This window comes from Panthera onca, chromosome A1 (assembly GCF_046562875.1).
Source record: "Panthera onca isolate mPanOnc1 chromosome A1, mPanOnc1 haplotype 2, whole genome shotgun sequence".
In the NCBI taxonomy this organism is placed as follows: Eukaryota; Metazoa; Chordata; class Mammalia; order Carnivora; family Felidae; genus Panthera; species Panthera onca.
The window spans coordinates 151,948,794-151,962,390 of NC_138339.1; the positions used below are offsets into that span (position 1 = coordinate 151,948,794).

Sequence of the window (13,597 nt, forward strand, 5' to 3'; positions counted from 1 at the left end):
GCTGTGAGCCCCGCGTCCTCCTACGCCGCCATCTTCCCGGAACCCCCCCCACTGACAATTTAAAAATAGATTGCAAAAGCAATTACAAGAGCCTCAGCAAGAAGGCCAACAGGCCTCATTAACATTCTCAATGACATTTCTAACTGGAAAAACTAAAAAAACTGGCTCTCCAGGTTCAAACTATACTCCTGGTTTAACACTATTATACTACTGCTAATAATCCTATGTTTTTTTGTTGCAGTTGTTCAAAATGATGATGTCTATTTGCTCCTCTAACAAGTCACCCAAGGTGTTCTTACCAATACCCAGATGCTCACCACTTCCATGACAACTTCTGGTCCTGCTAATGAAAAACAAAAGGGGTGAGATTTGGAGTTATTTTTATTGAGTGTATTGTAAGCCCTGGGAAAGTGAATGGGGTAATTGCTGAAAGGTCAGCAATGTTCTGGTCTCAAGGCTGTTGAAGGTGATAGTATAAGAAGAGAGACCCATGATCTTCCAGGAGCCAGTGAGGGAACAGACCCACTATAATCACCTGGCAGACCTTGAAACTGCACATCCACCCGTTTCACATATACAACAGATGTATGTGTGGTCTATGTCTGGAAGCTCTTTGTGTTTTCCTCCCATGCTTTGACATGCTTTGATGTTTATTCCTGGAGAACATGAAATAAAGGCTATGTGCCATTTGCCTCTGCTGCTGTTTGGTTGGCAGGGGCAGCCTTGCACATCTCAGTGTAAGTGTCTTAGAACTTTTTCTTCAGGGTGTGGTTATAGTGGGGTGTCTGCACCTGATGTAGGGTGGTGGCGGGGTGGTCCCAGGTGCTCTGCACAGGGGGCATTCTGAGGATTGGCTGAAGATGAGGTGGGGCAGATGCAGGCTTCCTGTGCTGCTCCTTGCAGAGGGGACCCTAGAAGGGCAGCAGCAGCTGAACTGGGCATGACTGGTTGTCCTGAGGTGTTCAATGCTGCAGACAACTAGAGCTGAGGCCAGCATGGGCCAGAATGTCCTGGGGTGCTCCTGGTATGGTGGTTGGAACTGAAGCAGGGTGTGGGCTGGAGGTTGCTGAGGTGCTTCATTCAGTCAGTCCCCTGACAGGGCGGCTGGAGCTGACACAGACATGACCCAAGTGGATCTGGATCACTCTTCCCCCTGACATGTTGTAGCAAGCCTTCTGCAGCCTAAGTGGTGTGGGCTTGGAGTGTTCTGGGTGCTTTGTGCACGTGTCACCTTGGCATGACAGTTGGAGATGTACTGAGCACTGATCAGGATTGTCTCCATTGGTGCCGTGCGGGCACCACCTTGGTGGGATGGCTGGGACTGGTGTGGGCTAGAGGCTCAGGCCACTGACAGCCCCTGGATCCTGCTTCCATCCATGCCATGAAGGTGGAGGGAGAATGTAAACCATGGTGCTCACCAGCCGCTCCACGCAGAGAGAGTTCCAGTAGGTCCCTGCTGTTTGGCAGGACTCAAAGGCTTGCCCTTCTACATTCTAAGGGCTCCTTAAACCATGGGTTTCTTTTCTGTGCCCCAAGACAAACAAGTCTGCTCATGTGCTATCACTCCTCACTGCAGTACACAGTGTCAGGGGTGGGGGTTCTCTTCATTACCATGTCTCTCTCTCATACTCTGTGTTGTCTCTGTATGTTTTGTTGTGAAGAAGCTGTTCAGTTAGCCCTCAGGTCTTCTTCAGGAGGAATTGCTCTATAAGTAGGTGGAGATTTGGTGTCTGCATGCAGGACGTGAATTCAAAGTCTTCCTACATTGCCAACTTGGACTGGACCTCAAACACAAAGACTTTTAAACACCATGTAAGATTCAGGTAGTTTTTAATGGTTGAAACTCTAGGGTTCTCCAACCAGCACATACTTTGCATGAAATAACATTTTAAGTCTCATATTTACCTAGAGGGTCCAAAGTGAACCCCCTAGAGGATCAAGAAGTGAACATATTTGATGATGGATAAAGGGCCATGCACTGTTTGGTAGGAAAAATGTCAAATTAGTGGCCAGATATCACCAACCCAATGAGTGTAAAAATAAACATGAGAGGAAGAAATGTGTGTTCAATGTTAAGGGAAACTGATGAAAATCCCAGATGAAAACCGTTTTCAGCTCTCAGAGAGCATTCAGCTTCTAATCAGGTTTCAGCTCCATTGGACATGGCATTATAGGAAAGAACTGAAGGAGGGGGGAAAGAGCAACATCAGGAGTTAGGGTCCTTCAAGAAAAAAACTTAGATATGACCTTTTTAAGAATAATAAAAATGGTGTTCTCAGATGATGATCAATATCCACTTTTCATATAATTTAGAATCCCTGGGTTAATAATAAGAAGAAGACATAAGTAAGTGGAGAAACAGAAGGGAACAGTAAGTTGTAGAAAGAAGGTGGCTTTTTCATTTAACTTATCATAAATCAGAACAGAATGTGCATGCAAATTTTAACACCCAACCCTGTCATGTGGTGCTGAGATTTCAGGAAACTGTGACTTATAGTGTCACCTCCGACCTCCAAAGCACTGGGGTTGAATTAGGGCACAGTGGTCACTAAACGCAAACTGGCCACCAGTGAAACATGTAAGTTTGTATCTTTCCCATGAATAGGAGAGCCAAGATCTTTGCCTTTGTCCCTCACTGTTCTGACAGAAAGCCTACCCCAGTAAAGACTTAGAACATGAATTTCAATGTCGTCTCCTATTAAGGTAATGACAGCAATGAGTGAGAAGTGAAATATACTTGGGAAATGAAAAGCAGCATTTTACACAAATAGAATAGATTAAAAAATAAGAATAGACTAAATGCATCTCATATAATCCTGGTGACCCTGGTTTCATGAAGTTAGATGTATTAATGAAAAGTCACAATACCAAGCATGTTTCCTACTGTATGCTCTGGCCAACAGAGCGTGACTAAGTACTCTTATTCTTTACAGGTATTTTGAAGGTATTTTGAAGATGGCAAACATCACCATTATTGTAAATGAAACACACACAAAAAGAGTCAAGGCGGGGCGCCTGGGTGGCTCAGTCAGTTAAGCATCCAACTCCTGGTTTCGGTTCAGGTCATGATCTCACAGTTGGTGGGTTGAAGCCTGCATCGGGCTTCATGCTGATGATGCAGAGCCTGCTTGGGATTCTCTGTCTCCCTCTCTCGGCCCCTCCCCTGCTCGAGCTTTCTCTCGATCTCTCAAATAAAATAATTAAATAAGCATTTTTTTAAAAATAGCCAATGAAAGCCCAGAGGACACAGAAATTTTGGGTTTCCTAGTATTGGTTCTGAGACCACCTCCCCCAGCCCTGAATGAGGGGGGCGCTTACATCTCCAAGAACTAGGAATATCACCAGTGGGAAGTGTTTCCAGCCATGCCCACAGCACATCCATTCCTTGTACCCCGCCACCTCACCCTTCCTTTATGTCAGAAGAGCCACTGGTCCCCAGGAACACAGCTCCTCAGCAGCCCCCAACTCACACTCACTTGACCCAGAGATGCGGGACCATCTGTCCAGCATCTAGTGTCTATAAGGCCAAATTTGGGATCTTTCTGGATCCTTCCTGAAGGGGGAGTGGGGACCTGGGAGGCCCTGTTCCATCAGGATCTGAACACTGATGCTTCCACTGATCTTCTCCCCAAAACCCCATGCCAGAAATCCCCAACCTCTGACATTCCATTTGGAAGAGATTCACTTGGCTGTAAGACCTCTCTTTTGGAAAGATTTCTCTTTCCCTAAACTCTATCCTCTCCTGAAGTAATTCCCTAATTCTTTCCCCAAGCCTTGCCCTAAGGCAACAGAAATAAACCCCCATTTACAAGCTTCCAGAGAAGCTCAGGGGTTACAGGCGGTATTCTTTTCTCAGCTATGTAACAGTTCATTGTGTTATCATCTGAAGGATCAACCTAGGACGACTCTGCTTCCATTGTCACTTGGCTTCTTAGCAGAATTCATTTCCTTGTGGCTGCATGACTGAGAGCCCCAGCTTCTTACTGAATTTCATATGGGTCCACTGTAGATCTGAGAGGGCACCTGAAGTCTCCTGACATGGCATGTTTCCTAGTCTAGCAAAGGGTCTATCTCTCCAGTGTACTAAGTCCGTCCTTATATGATGAATTGTAATCACAGGGGTGCCTTCCTATGGCCTTTGTCGTATTAAATTGTCTAGAACAAGTCACAGGTCCCTCCACACTCAAGAAAACTGTCAGACAGTAGAAGCCACCAACTGGGGCAATCCCATACATTTCCAGACACTGACAAAAGTCCCGGGAAGACAAATTTACCCCAGTAGAGAGCCACTGCCCTACTCCATAGATGTCCATACACACAGTCACAGGCAGCCTTTCTTTGTAACATAGTTTGGGAAGGTCAAAACTCCTGCACCTTTCTACTTTTTGGCATGTTACATAAAACGGAGTGAGCATCTTTTCTATGCCTTGGAAAATTGTCATTTTCCTCCTAGTTTTGAATCAGCATCCAACCTTTTATCCTTTGCATTTTAAATGTTGTGACATATCTCTGAAAATTACTTTAATGTGAATATTTTTGGTCGCATCAATTACTTTAGGATATCTCCACCTTTTTGTCAAAACTGCTTTCCTTCATTATTTTGAACGTGCTATTTACACTGAGTTCTTCTGGATGGATGTCTGGAGACAACTGAACATAGGTTATGTCCACATTCCCATGAACAACTGTGTTTGTATGAGTCCACTTACATTGGATTTTAATCTAAACTCTCTTTGCATGTCTTCACTGCACTTGAATCTCTGTTGACCAATTTCCTCTTTGGAAAATCCATTTTGCAAAAATTTTGTGGACTCATCACTAAGCATCAAAGGGGGCAACACAACTACAAGCTTTTCTAGCTATGTGTGAACTTAATAACAGATGCACAGTGACCAATCCCCAACAGACTTTGAAAGAAGCGACACGATACGTCAGGGAGAGTGATGCTCATGTTATTTACATACTGTGGTAAGTTATGTTTCTACTGTTGTGTTGTAGGGGCACCAGTGTTTTTCAACAGAACCATCATGAATGAAAAGTTTATATAGTACAATTATATACTCACCGCATCTATATTTTCAGAATGCACAAAGGCAAGATGCTGAAACCAGTAGAAAATATATATGCAAATGGATGAAAATAAGAAAAAAAATGACCACAGACAACAAATGAACCAGAAATCTTTCCTATGAGAATATCCTCAGAAAGACTCTACAGGAGAATACATGAAGCTCTGCACCACTGCCTTCACTAGGAAGGATGTGTGATGACAGGAAAGTAGAAATAGCATTAAGGTCCAAGTGTCACAAAATGAAATAGGATAATTGCAAAATATGTTCATTGATAAAGCACTGTCTCAACGTTAAGTGCAACTAAATTAATGTGTGTTCCTAGGAAATTACTCTGAATATCAGAAATAGTGAAGAACAAGAAGGTTTATAAAAACTATACATATAATAAAATGTATAATTTTAAATTATAGTTTAAAAAATAATAGGGATTGGAAGGACACCTTGAAATGATTACAAATTTCCCCCATGGAGATAATGAGGATGACCTAGGATGACAGATAAAGAGGACTCTAATTTCTACCTATAGACGCATTTCTTATTAAAACTGAAAAGAATCTATGTTATGATACTACTTGTAAAATTATTTCTGGATTGTGACTATGTGGGTAATTGACTTTCATTTTGATTTTTATGAAATTTATTTTATTTATTAAATTTAGAAAGTGGAAATGCTAGAAGTAGGGAGAAAATAACTGTAGAAATATATCCAAGCAATAATCAGTTATTAAACATCTGTATGAAAACAATTTCTTCCCCAATTTTTTTTCCTGTTCATTGTACACTAACGTTTTCTTTTGTTACCAGTAACAAAATCAGTATGTCAGCATAAATCTAAATTACTTTTTTTTTCGGGGGGGGGGGGGAATCTAACCCTTTATTTCACTTCAAAAGTTCAGCTTTGTTTTGTTTTGTTTTTTAAATATGAAATTTATTGTCAAATTGGTTTCCATACAACACCCAGTGCTCATCCCAACAGGTGCCCTCCTCAATACCCATCACCCACCTTCCCCTCCCTCCCACCCCCCATCAACCCTCAGTTTGTTCTCAGTTTTTAAGTGTGTCTTATGTTTTGGCTCCCTCCCTCTCTAATCTTTCTTTTTTCCTTCCCGTCCCCCATGGTCTTCTGTATCAGCAGGTGGAGAATTTCCTTTAGTGCCTGAGCCTGTGGACAGTGTGGAGGCCACAGTTATGACTAGTGCCTCCCAGCATCTCAGTGTTTTGTCCAAACATCAGGTGATGATGTACTTGTGCCTAGGGGCAGTCTGGTAAAGAAACGCAGATATAGAGGTGAGAGTTGGTAGGGCCCCCAAGGATTTCCAATGGCATAGGAAAAAAAGAGAAAAATGCAATAAAATGGAACAGCCTGAGATAATAATGTTAAAGTTCAAAGCTCCTCATAAGGCTAAGGATGCTGTTTTTTTCTGCATGTGTGTGTGTCTATGCATTGGCCTCATTCATTATTTTTTTAAGGTTTTAAAAATCATTAAAATGAATTGTAAGCATGCAGGTGCTATAACACTGGCATCTTTGGAAAGTCCTGTAGGTAGAGCTGACTCAATGTTCTATTTCCTCACTGGTTGGTTGATGCCCAATAGGATTATCCAATTAGCATGCATAATCCTTCTTATCGAATCAGAAGAGGCTTCCAGGAGTTCTCATTTGACTACAATGAATATTACTGGGCTGCTCTTGCCTGGACCAGAGGCTTTGTTTTCTCCAGTGCCTGGCTGGTTTGCTCTGAGTACTGCGATCTGCTACTTCTGGCGGGTGCTCAGAGCTTCTGCCTTAATCCTGAGGAGAGCAAGGTGAGGAGCATGGAGAGGCAGCAGGAAGGGCAGCCCTGAAAGTGCATGAAGTACAGGAGCAGTTTCCCTTACATGGAGAACTTTCCTGGGTCCACGTGCTTCTAAGTGCCCTGAACCCTCGACTCCCAGAGCCCCTTTGTCAACATCTGTGAGCATAAAGCCTGGACAGGATCCCCTGGAGGGCAGAAGGCAGGAAGAATACATTATGACATGATGTGGTGTGTGTGTGTGTGTGTGTGTGTGTGTGTGCGCGTGCGTGCGTGCGTGTGTGTGTGTGTGTATGTATGTGAGTGTGTGTCTCCCTGGAATGGCTGCTGCTGTGGGAGGCCCCCTGCAGATACTGCCTGGTTCTGGTAGGTCCTTCCTGCAGGTGCTGCTGGTTCTAGTGGTCCCTCCTGCAGTTGCTTCCTGGGTGTGCTGGTGCTTTCTCCAGGTGCTGTCTGGTGCCTCAGCATCTCCCAACAGGAAGGGACACCTGAGTTCCCACAGGGAAGAAGGCAGCTCCAGTGGTGCTCATCATTTCCAGGATCCAGGTCTATCCCATCCAGACTGAACTGGGCTGGGGGGTCCCCTTCGGTGTCAGCGGTTCTCCAGTCAATCCAGAGAAGAATGAGGCTACATGGCTGTCTTGTGCTGCTTGATCGAGAGAAACGCCAGATGAGTCCCTTCGTAGGATGGGTGCGAAGAATAAGACACCCTGCCATTCCATTGTTCCTTCTCACTGCTTTCCAGAGTTCTACTTTGGGTGATCCCCATGTTACTTTCAGGGTTTATATTGGTGCTTACTGGAGAGACCAGAGAAAGTGTGTCTATACCATCTTGTCCAGACAGGAAGTTCCCATTCACAGCGTTTTTATTGACCCCAGATTCTTCTCCCATTCTGAGCCTATTTATGTATGTTGGTTTTGAGGGTCTTCCAACACAGCAGTCACAACATATACTTCCTATACCCTTTGTCTTTTTGAACTGTATTTGGTTGCCATGGTCTCCAAGTTACACGGTGCTGGAAATAAAGAAGCTGTGCTTGCTACCTTCATCAAAATACAGCAACGTCAGCACATTACTGACAACACCCCATTTTATTTGACAGGAAAATTAGGGTTCCAAAAAGAAATCTCCACTTTCTTTGATGCAGCTTATGAATGATTCAAAAAGCTACATCTGTCACTCCCATCTCTGGATTCTCTTTCAGCCCCTCAGATTCCACCTGGACTGTTGGCTGGAGTCCAGCTTCCTTCCTCAGCAGCGATGTTCTCCTTACTTATCGCTATGCCTGGTGTCGGCTTTTTCTTTTTTCACGACCTTCTGCTCTGAACTCCCTTATTCCAATGAGTTATGGGGTATGTAGCATTTGTCCACGTTTCACAGGAAGGTTGGGAAAATTTTAAATGTCACAACACTTAGCTTTAAACCTCCTAAAATTAAAAAAAAAAAAAAAAACTCCTAAAATTTTAGAAAAGATCAAAACTTAGGCCTGTATTATTTTTGCCAGAAGCCAATCTTAGAGGGATTTCAGGATCTTAGAAATGTATGAATAAAGTTGGGAAACAGATGAGGGATAGACAAAAAGAGTATTGTTGCTGTGACTTTCTCCAGAGTGCTAGATGGCCTCTGTGTGAACCTTGACTTCCTCATCAGTTAGTGTGGTTAGTCAGTCACTAACCATGGGCTGTTTCCTGTCGTTATAGGGCAGGTTGTATTTCCTAATCTATCATGACAAGAAAGCAGGTCAGTGGGCCCTGGAAATCAGCAGCAGGGACCGGAGGGATAGATCACAAAGGGAGACAAGGAAAATTTGGGAGAGATGGATGCTCATTATGCTGACACTTTCACAGAACACGTGTGTGTGTGTGTGTGTGTGTGTGTGTGTGTGTGTGTGTGTGTCACACATATGATATATGTTTCAACCAAGCAGTTTTGAAACCCAAAACAAAATGTATCAAGCAGCTTATTTACAAGATAATTACTAGATAGAGACCTGAGATTTTTATGAGATAGTAGAGTAGAAAACATGTACATCATCTCTGAAAATATGCCCAAGACTTAGATCCATATACAGTATGGGTGAACAAGATGAGACAAACCCCACAGGGGCATTCTAAGGATGGTCTGTGTAAGCCAAAGCAGGAAGGACCGCCAGGACCAAAGCCAGATTTCCCCAACCTGTACAGTGAGGGAGGGTGTCTTGAGTGTTGTGGGTGTGCACTTGACAAAAGGGGGCGGTGAATCTTCCTGGTCAGGTGTAGGTTCCCACTGAAGGATTCTGAGGAGGGTCCAGGGATGTGAAGGCCACTTGGGGGCAGACGCTGTGTCTGAGGCAAGACTGGGAACAGCAGTGACTAACTAAACATGGCCTGTGGTCACGAGGCAAGGGTAGATGAGTAGTAGATCATCCCAGGTAATGGACTGCAGGAAAGGGGATACGAGGCCTCACTTGTATGAAACAGGAGTTATTAAAACGGGGGTTGTTTCTGGCCCTTTCACACCTGCTGCATGACCATGGGCTACATGAGGTTTCCTATTAACTTTGCAGCTAGATTTATCTGTATTTATCCTCTTTCTTTGATTATCAGCTGAGATGATTTTTGTTTCTAGGTTTTTATTTTCCAGTTCTTGCTGATTTCATATCTGACACGTGGGAAGCTGTAGGAGGGCAAAGTGTCAGCTGGTCAGGGAGCACTGACATACTGCCTTGTTGGTACAGGGAAAGCAGAGAAGGCCCCAGGCTGCTAGGAAAAGGAACTGACGCTGGATAAAGCCAGAAAGGTCAACGTGCCATAAACCATTAAAACTGCAGATTAGAGGCAATCCACACAGTGTCAGGAGATGAGAAAGAAAGCGGCTCAGGAGGGCCCAGTCTAGGACGGAGATGAGAAGGACCCTGAACTCAGCTCTTCCAGGGACACGCAGAATCCACGCCTACTCATACAGCAATGTCTCCGGAGGAACTGAGCATCAGGACAGACAGACTCTGGCAGTGCGGGGACCCCACTCCTGGCTCTGGGAACTGCATGGGGAGGGACAGCAGGGAGGGGCTGTGTGTAGATCCACCTGTGCAGGACACAGAAACAAAGCCACAGTTTAAAATGGCAACTAGAAGGTAAAGGAGCTCACCCTTCACCAGATATTGGGGGGCTTGCTGGAACTGTCCCTGGGTCCTGTTTATCCTGCAACTCAGTAGCGCTGAGTCCTAGCCCACACCAGGCCCAGATGCCCTGGAGGCCAGAGAAGGATCAGCAGAGCAACTAGGCTGTAAAGGAAGCAGAATTCTAAGTCTGCCAAGTCGCGTGGGAGCCACAGAGTGTATTGGGGAGCAGGTGGAGGAGGGGAGGGGAGGATGTAGAGGGGAGCTGGAGAATGAGGGAGGAGGACAAGGAAGGGAGGAGGGGGAGGGGAGGAGGAGTGGAAAGGAGAGGAGGGGAAGGGAGGAGGGAGAAGAAGCAGATGAGGGCAGGGAAGGTAAGAGGGGAAAGTGAGGGAAGAGGGGAAGGGGAGGATGGGGAGAAAGAGGGGAAGTAGGAAGAAGAGGTAGAGGAGGGGAAGGGAAGGGAAGGAGTATGGGGAGGTGGAGGGGAGGAATCAGAAGGGAGGAGGAGAAGTGGGAGAGGGGAGAAGAGGAGGGGAGGGGAGGGGAGACAATGAGGGATGAGGACGGGGGGAGGAGGGGTTGGCAGGAGGAGGAGTAAGGGGAGAGTATCTATTGCTACAGATTTCAAAGAGCTAAGAAATAGTCATGGTGAATTAAGAAATTCTGTAAATGAGAGGCAAAATAAAGTAGATACAGTGACAGCAAGGATGGAAGAAAAAGAGGAGACAACAGGTGAAATAGAAGATAAAATTACGTAACATGATGGGGCACTTGTGTTGCTCATTTGGTTAGGTGACCGACTCAGCTCAGGTCATGATCTCATAGTTCTTGAGTTCGAGCCCTGTGTCGGACTCTCTGCTGACAGTTCAGAGTCTGGAGACTGCTTCGGCATCTGTGTCTCCCTGTCTCTCTGCCTCTCTCCTGCTTGTGCCCTGTTTCTGTCTCTCAAAATAAATGTTAAAAAATTTTTAATTATGTAAAATGATGAAGCTGATAAAAAGAGTGAAAGGAAATTACTAGATCATGAAGGGAGAGTTAGCTAAATTATTCCATGAAACAAAATAATATCCATATCATAGGAGTGCCAGAAGAAGAAGAGAGGGAGAAAAGGGCAGTAGGTTTACTTGAACAAATTATAGCTGAGAACTTCCCCAGTCTGTAGAAAGAAACAAGTCCAGGAGGCACAGAGAACTCCCTTCAAAATCAACCAAAATAGTTCAACAACACAACATGTCATAATGAAACTGGAAACATACAAAGATAAAGAGAGAATTCTGAAAGCATCTATGGACAAACAGGCCTTAATCTACAAGGGTAAACACATAAGGGTAGTAGCAGACCTGTCCACTGAAACTAGTTTGGCCAGAGGGGAGTGGCAGGAAATATTCATTGTGCTGATAGGAAAAATATACAGCGAAGAATTCTTTATGCAGAAAGGCTGTCTTTCAGAATAGAAGGAGAGATAATGGCTTTCTGAGACAAAGAAAAACTGAAGGAGTTAATGACCACTAAACCAGCCCTGCAAGAGATTTTAAGGGGGACTCTGTGAGTGGAAAGCAGGAAAGACTACAAAAGACTATAGACATCACCACAAACATGAAACCTACAGATAACACAATGACACTAAATCTGTATCTTTTAATAATAACACTGAATTTAAATGGACTAAATTCTCCAATCAAAAGACATAAGGTATTAGAATGGTTAAAAAATCAAGATCCATATAGATATGCTGCCTACAAGAGATTCATTTTTGATCTGAGGACACCTCCAGATTGAAAGGTGATGGAGAACCATTTATCATGCTACTTGTTGTCAAAAGAAAGGTGAAATAGCCATACTTACATCAGACAAACTAGATTTTAAACTAAAGACTGTAACAAGGATGAAAAAGTATTATATCATAATTAAGGGATCTATCCATCCAGAAAAGCTAACAATTATAAATGTTTATGCCCTCAACTTGAAGCACAGAAATATATAACTCTATTAATCACAAACATGAACAAATGTATAGATAATAATACTTTAGTTGTAGGGAGTTTAATATTCTACTCACACCAATGGACAGGTAATCTAGGCAAATAATCAATAAGGAAAACACAGCTCTGAATGACACATTGGAACAGATGGACTTAACAGATATATTCAGAACTTTTCATCCTAATGCAGCAAAATACATATTCTTCTCGAGTGTACATGGACATTCTCCAAACAGATCACATACTGGGTAACAATATAGCCCTCAACAGTTACAAAAAGATCAAGATTGGGGTGCCTGCGTTGCTCAGTCAGTTGAGCATCCAACTTTGGCTCAGGTCATGATCTCACAGTTGGTGGGTTCAAGCCCTGTGTCAGGCTCTGTGCTGACATCTCAGAGTCTGGAGCCTGCTTTGGATTCTGTGCCTCCTTCTCATTCTGCCCCTCTCCCACTTGTGCTCGCTCTCTCTCTCTCTCTCTCTCTCTCCCTCTGTCAAAAATAAATAAACATTAAATTTTTTTTTAAAAAAACATCAAGATACCATGCACATTTTCAGATCACAATGCTATGAAAATTGGAATAAACCATAAGATAAACATCGAAAAATGCTAAATACATTGAGGTTAAAGAAAAATCCTACTTAAGAATGAATGGGTTAACCAGGAAATTAAAGAAGACATTAAAAAATACATGGAAGCAAGTGAAAGTGAAAACACAAGGGTTCAAACCCTTTGGGATACAGCAAAAGCAGTCATAAAGGGAAAATACATTGCAATTCAGGCCTATCTCAAGAAATAAGAAAGGTCCCAAATACACAACCTAACCTTACAACTAAGGGAGCTAGGAAAGCAGCAGGAAATAAAGCCCAAAACCAGCAGAAGAAGGTAAATAATAAAGATTGGAGGATAAATAAAGAATATAGAATCCAAAAAACCAAAAAATTAGATCAAATCAATGAATCTAAGAGCTGGTCTTCTGAAAGAATAAAAAAAAAAAAAAAATTCAATTAACTCCTAGCCAGACTTCTCAAAAAAAAGAGACAGGACCCAAATAGATAAAAACATGAATGAAAGAGAAGAGATCACAGGCAACATCACAGAAATATAACAATAATAAGAGAATACTATGAAAAAACATACGCCAACAAAATGTACAACCTGGAAGAAATGGACAAATTCCACACTCCCAAAACTCAAACAGAAAGAAATAGAAAATTTGAAAAGACTCATAACCAGCAAGGAAATTGAACTGGTTATCTAAAACCTCACAATAAATAAGAGTCATGGGCCAGATGGCTTCCCAGGGGAATTCTACCAGACTTTTTAAAAATGTATTTAAAATTAATTTTATTTTTTATATTAAATATAATTTATTGTCAGATTGGTTTCCATACAACACCCAGTGCTTATCCCAAAAGGTGCCCTCCTTAATGCCCATCACCCACTTTCCCCTCTCCCCCACCCCCCATCAACCCTCAGCTTCTTCTCAGTATTTAAGAGTCTCTTATGGTTTGCCTCCCTCCCTCTCTGTAACTCTTTTTTTATGCTTCCCCTCCCCCATGGTCTTCTGTTAAGTTTCTCAGGATCCACATATGAGTGAAAACATATGGTATCTGTCTTTCTCTGCCTGACTTATTTCACCTAACATAATA

At 43.2% G+C, this 13,597-nt stretch overlaps 1 protein-coding gene across 1 annotated transcript in view; it reads right to left on the bottom strand.

Moving 5' to 3' along the window:
- The window catches only part of LOC132675408 (butyrophilin subfamily 1 member A1-like), a 48,000-nt gene that overhangs the window by 29,071 nt on the left and 5,332 nt on the right, over positions 1-13,597 (bottom strand). The window contains 1 exon segment of the mRNA XM_078433392.2: positions 9,992-10,092. Within this exon segment, the coding sequence (XP_078289518.2) occupies positions 9,992-10,092 (101 nt within the window).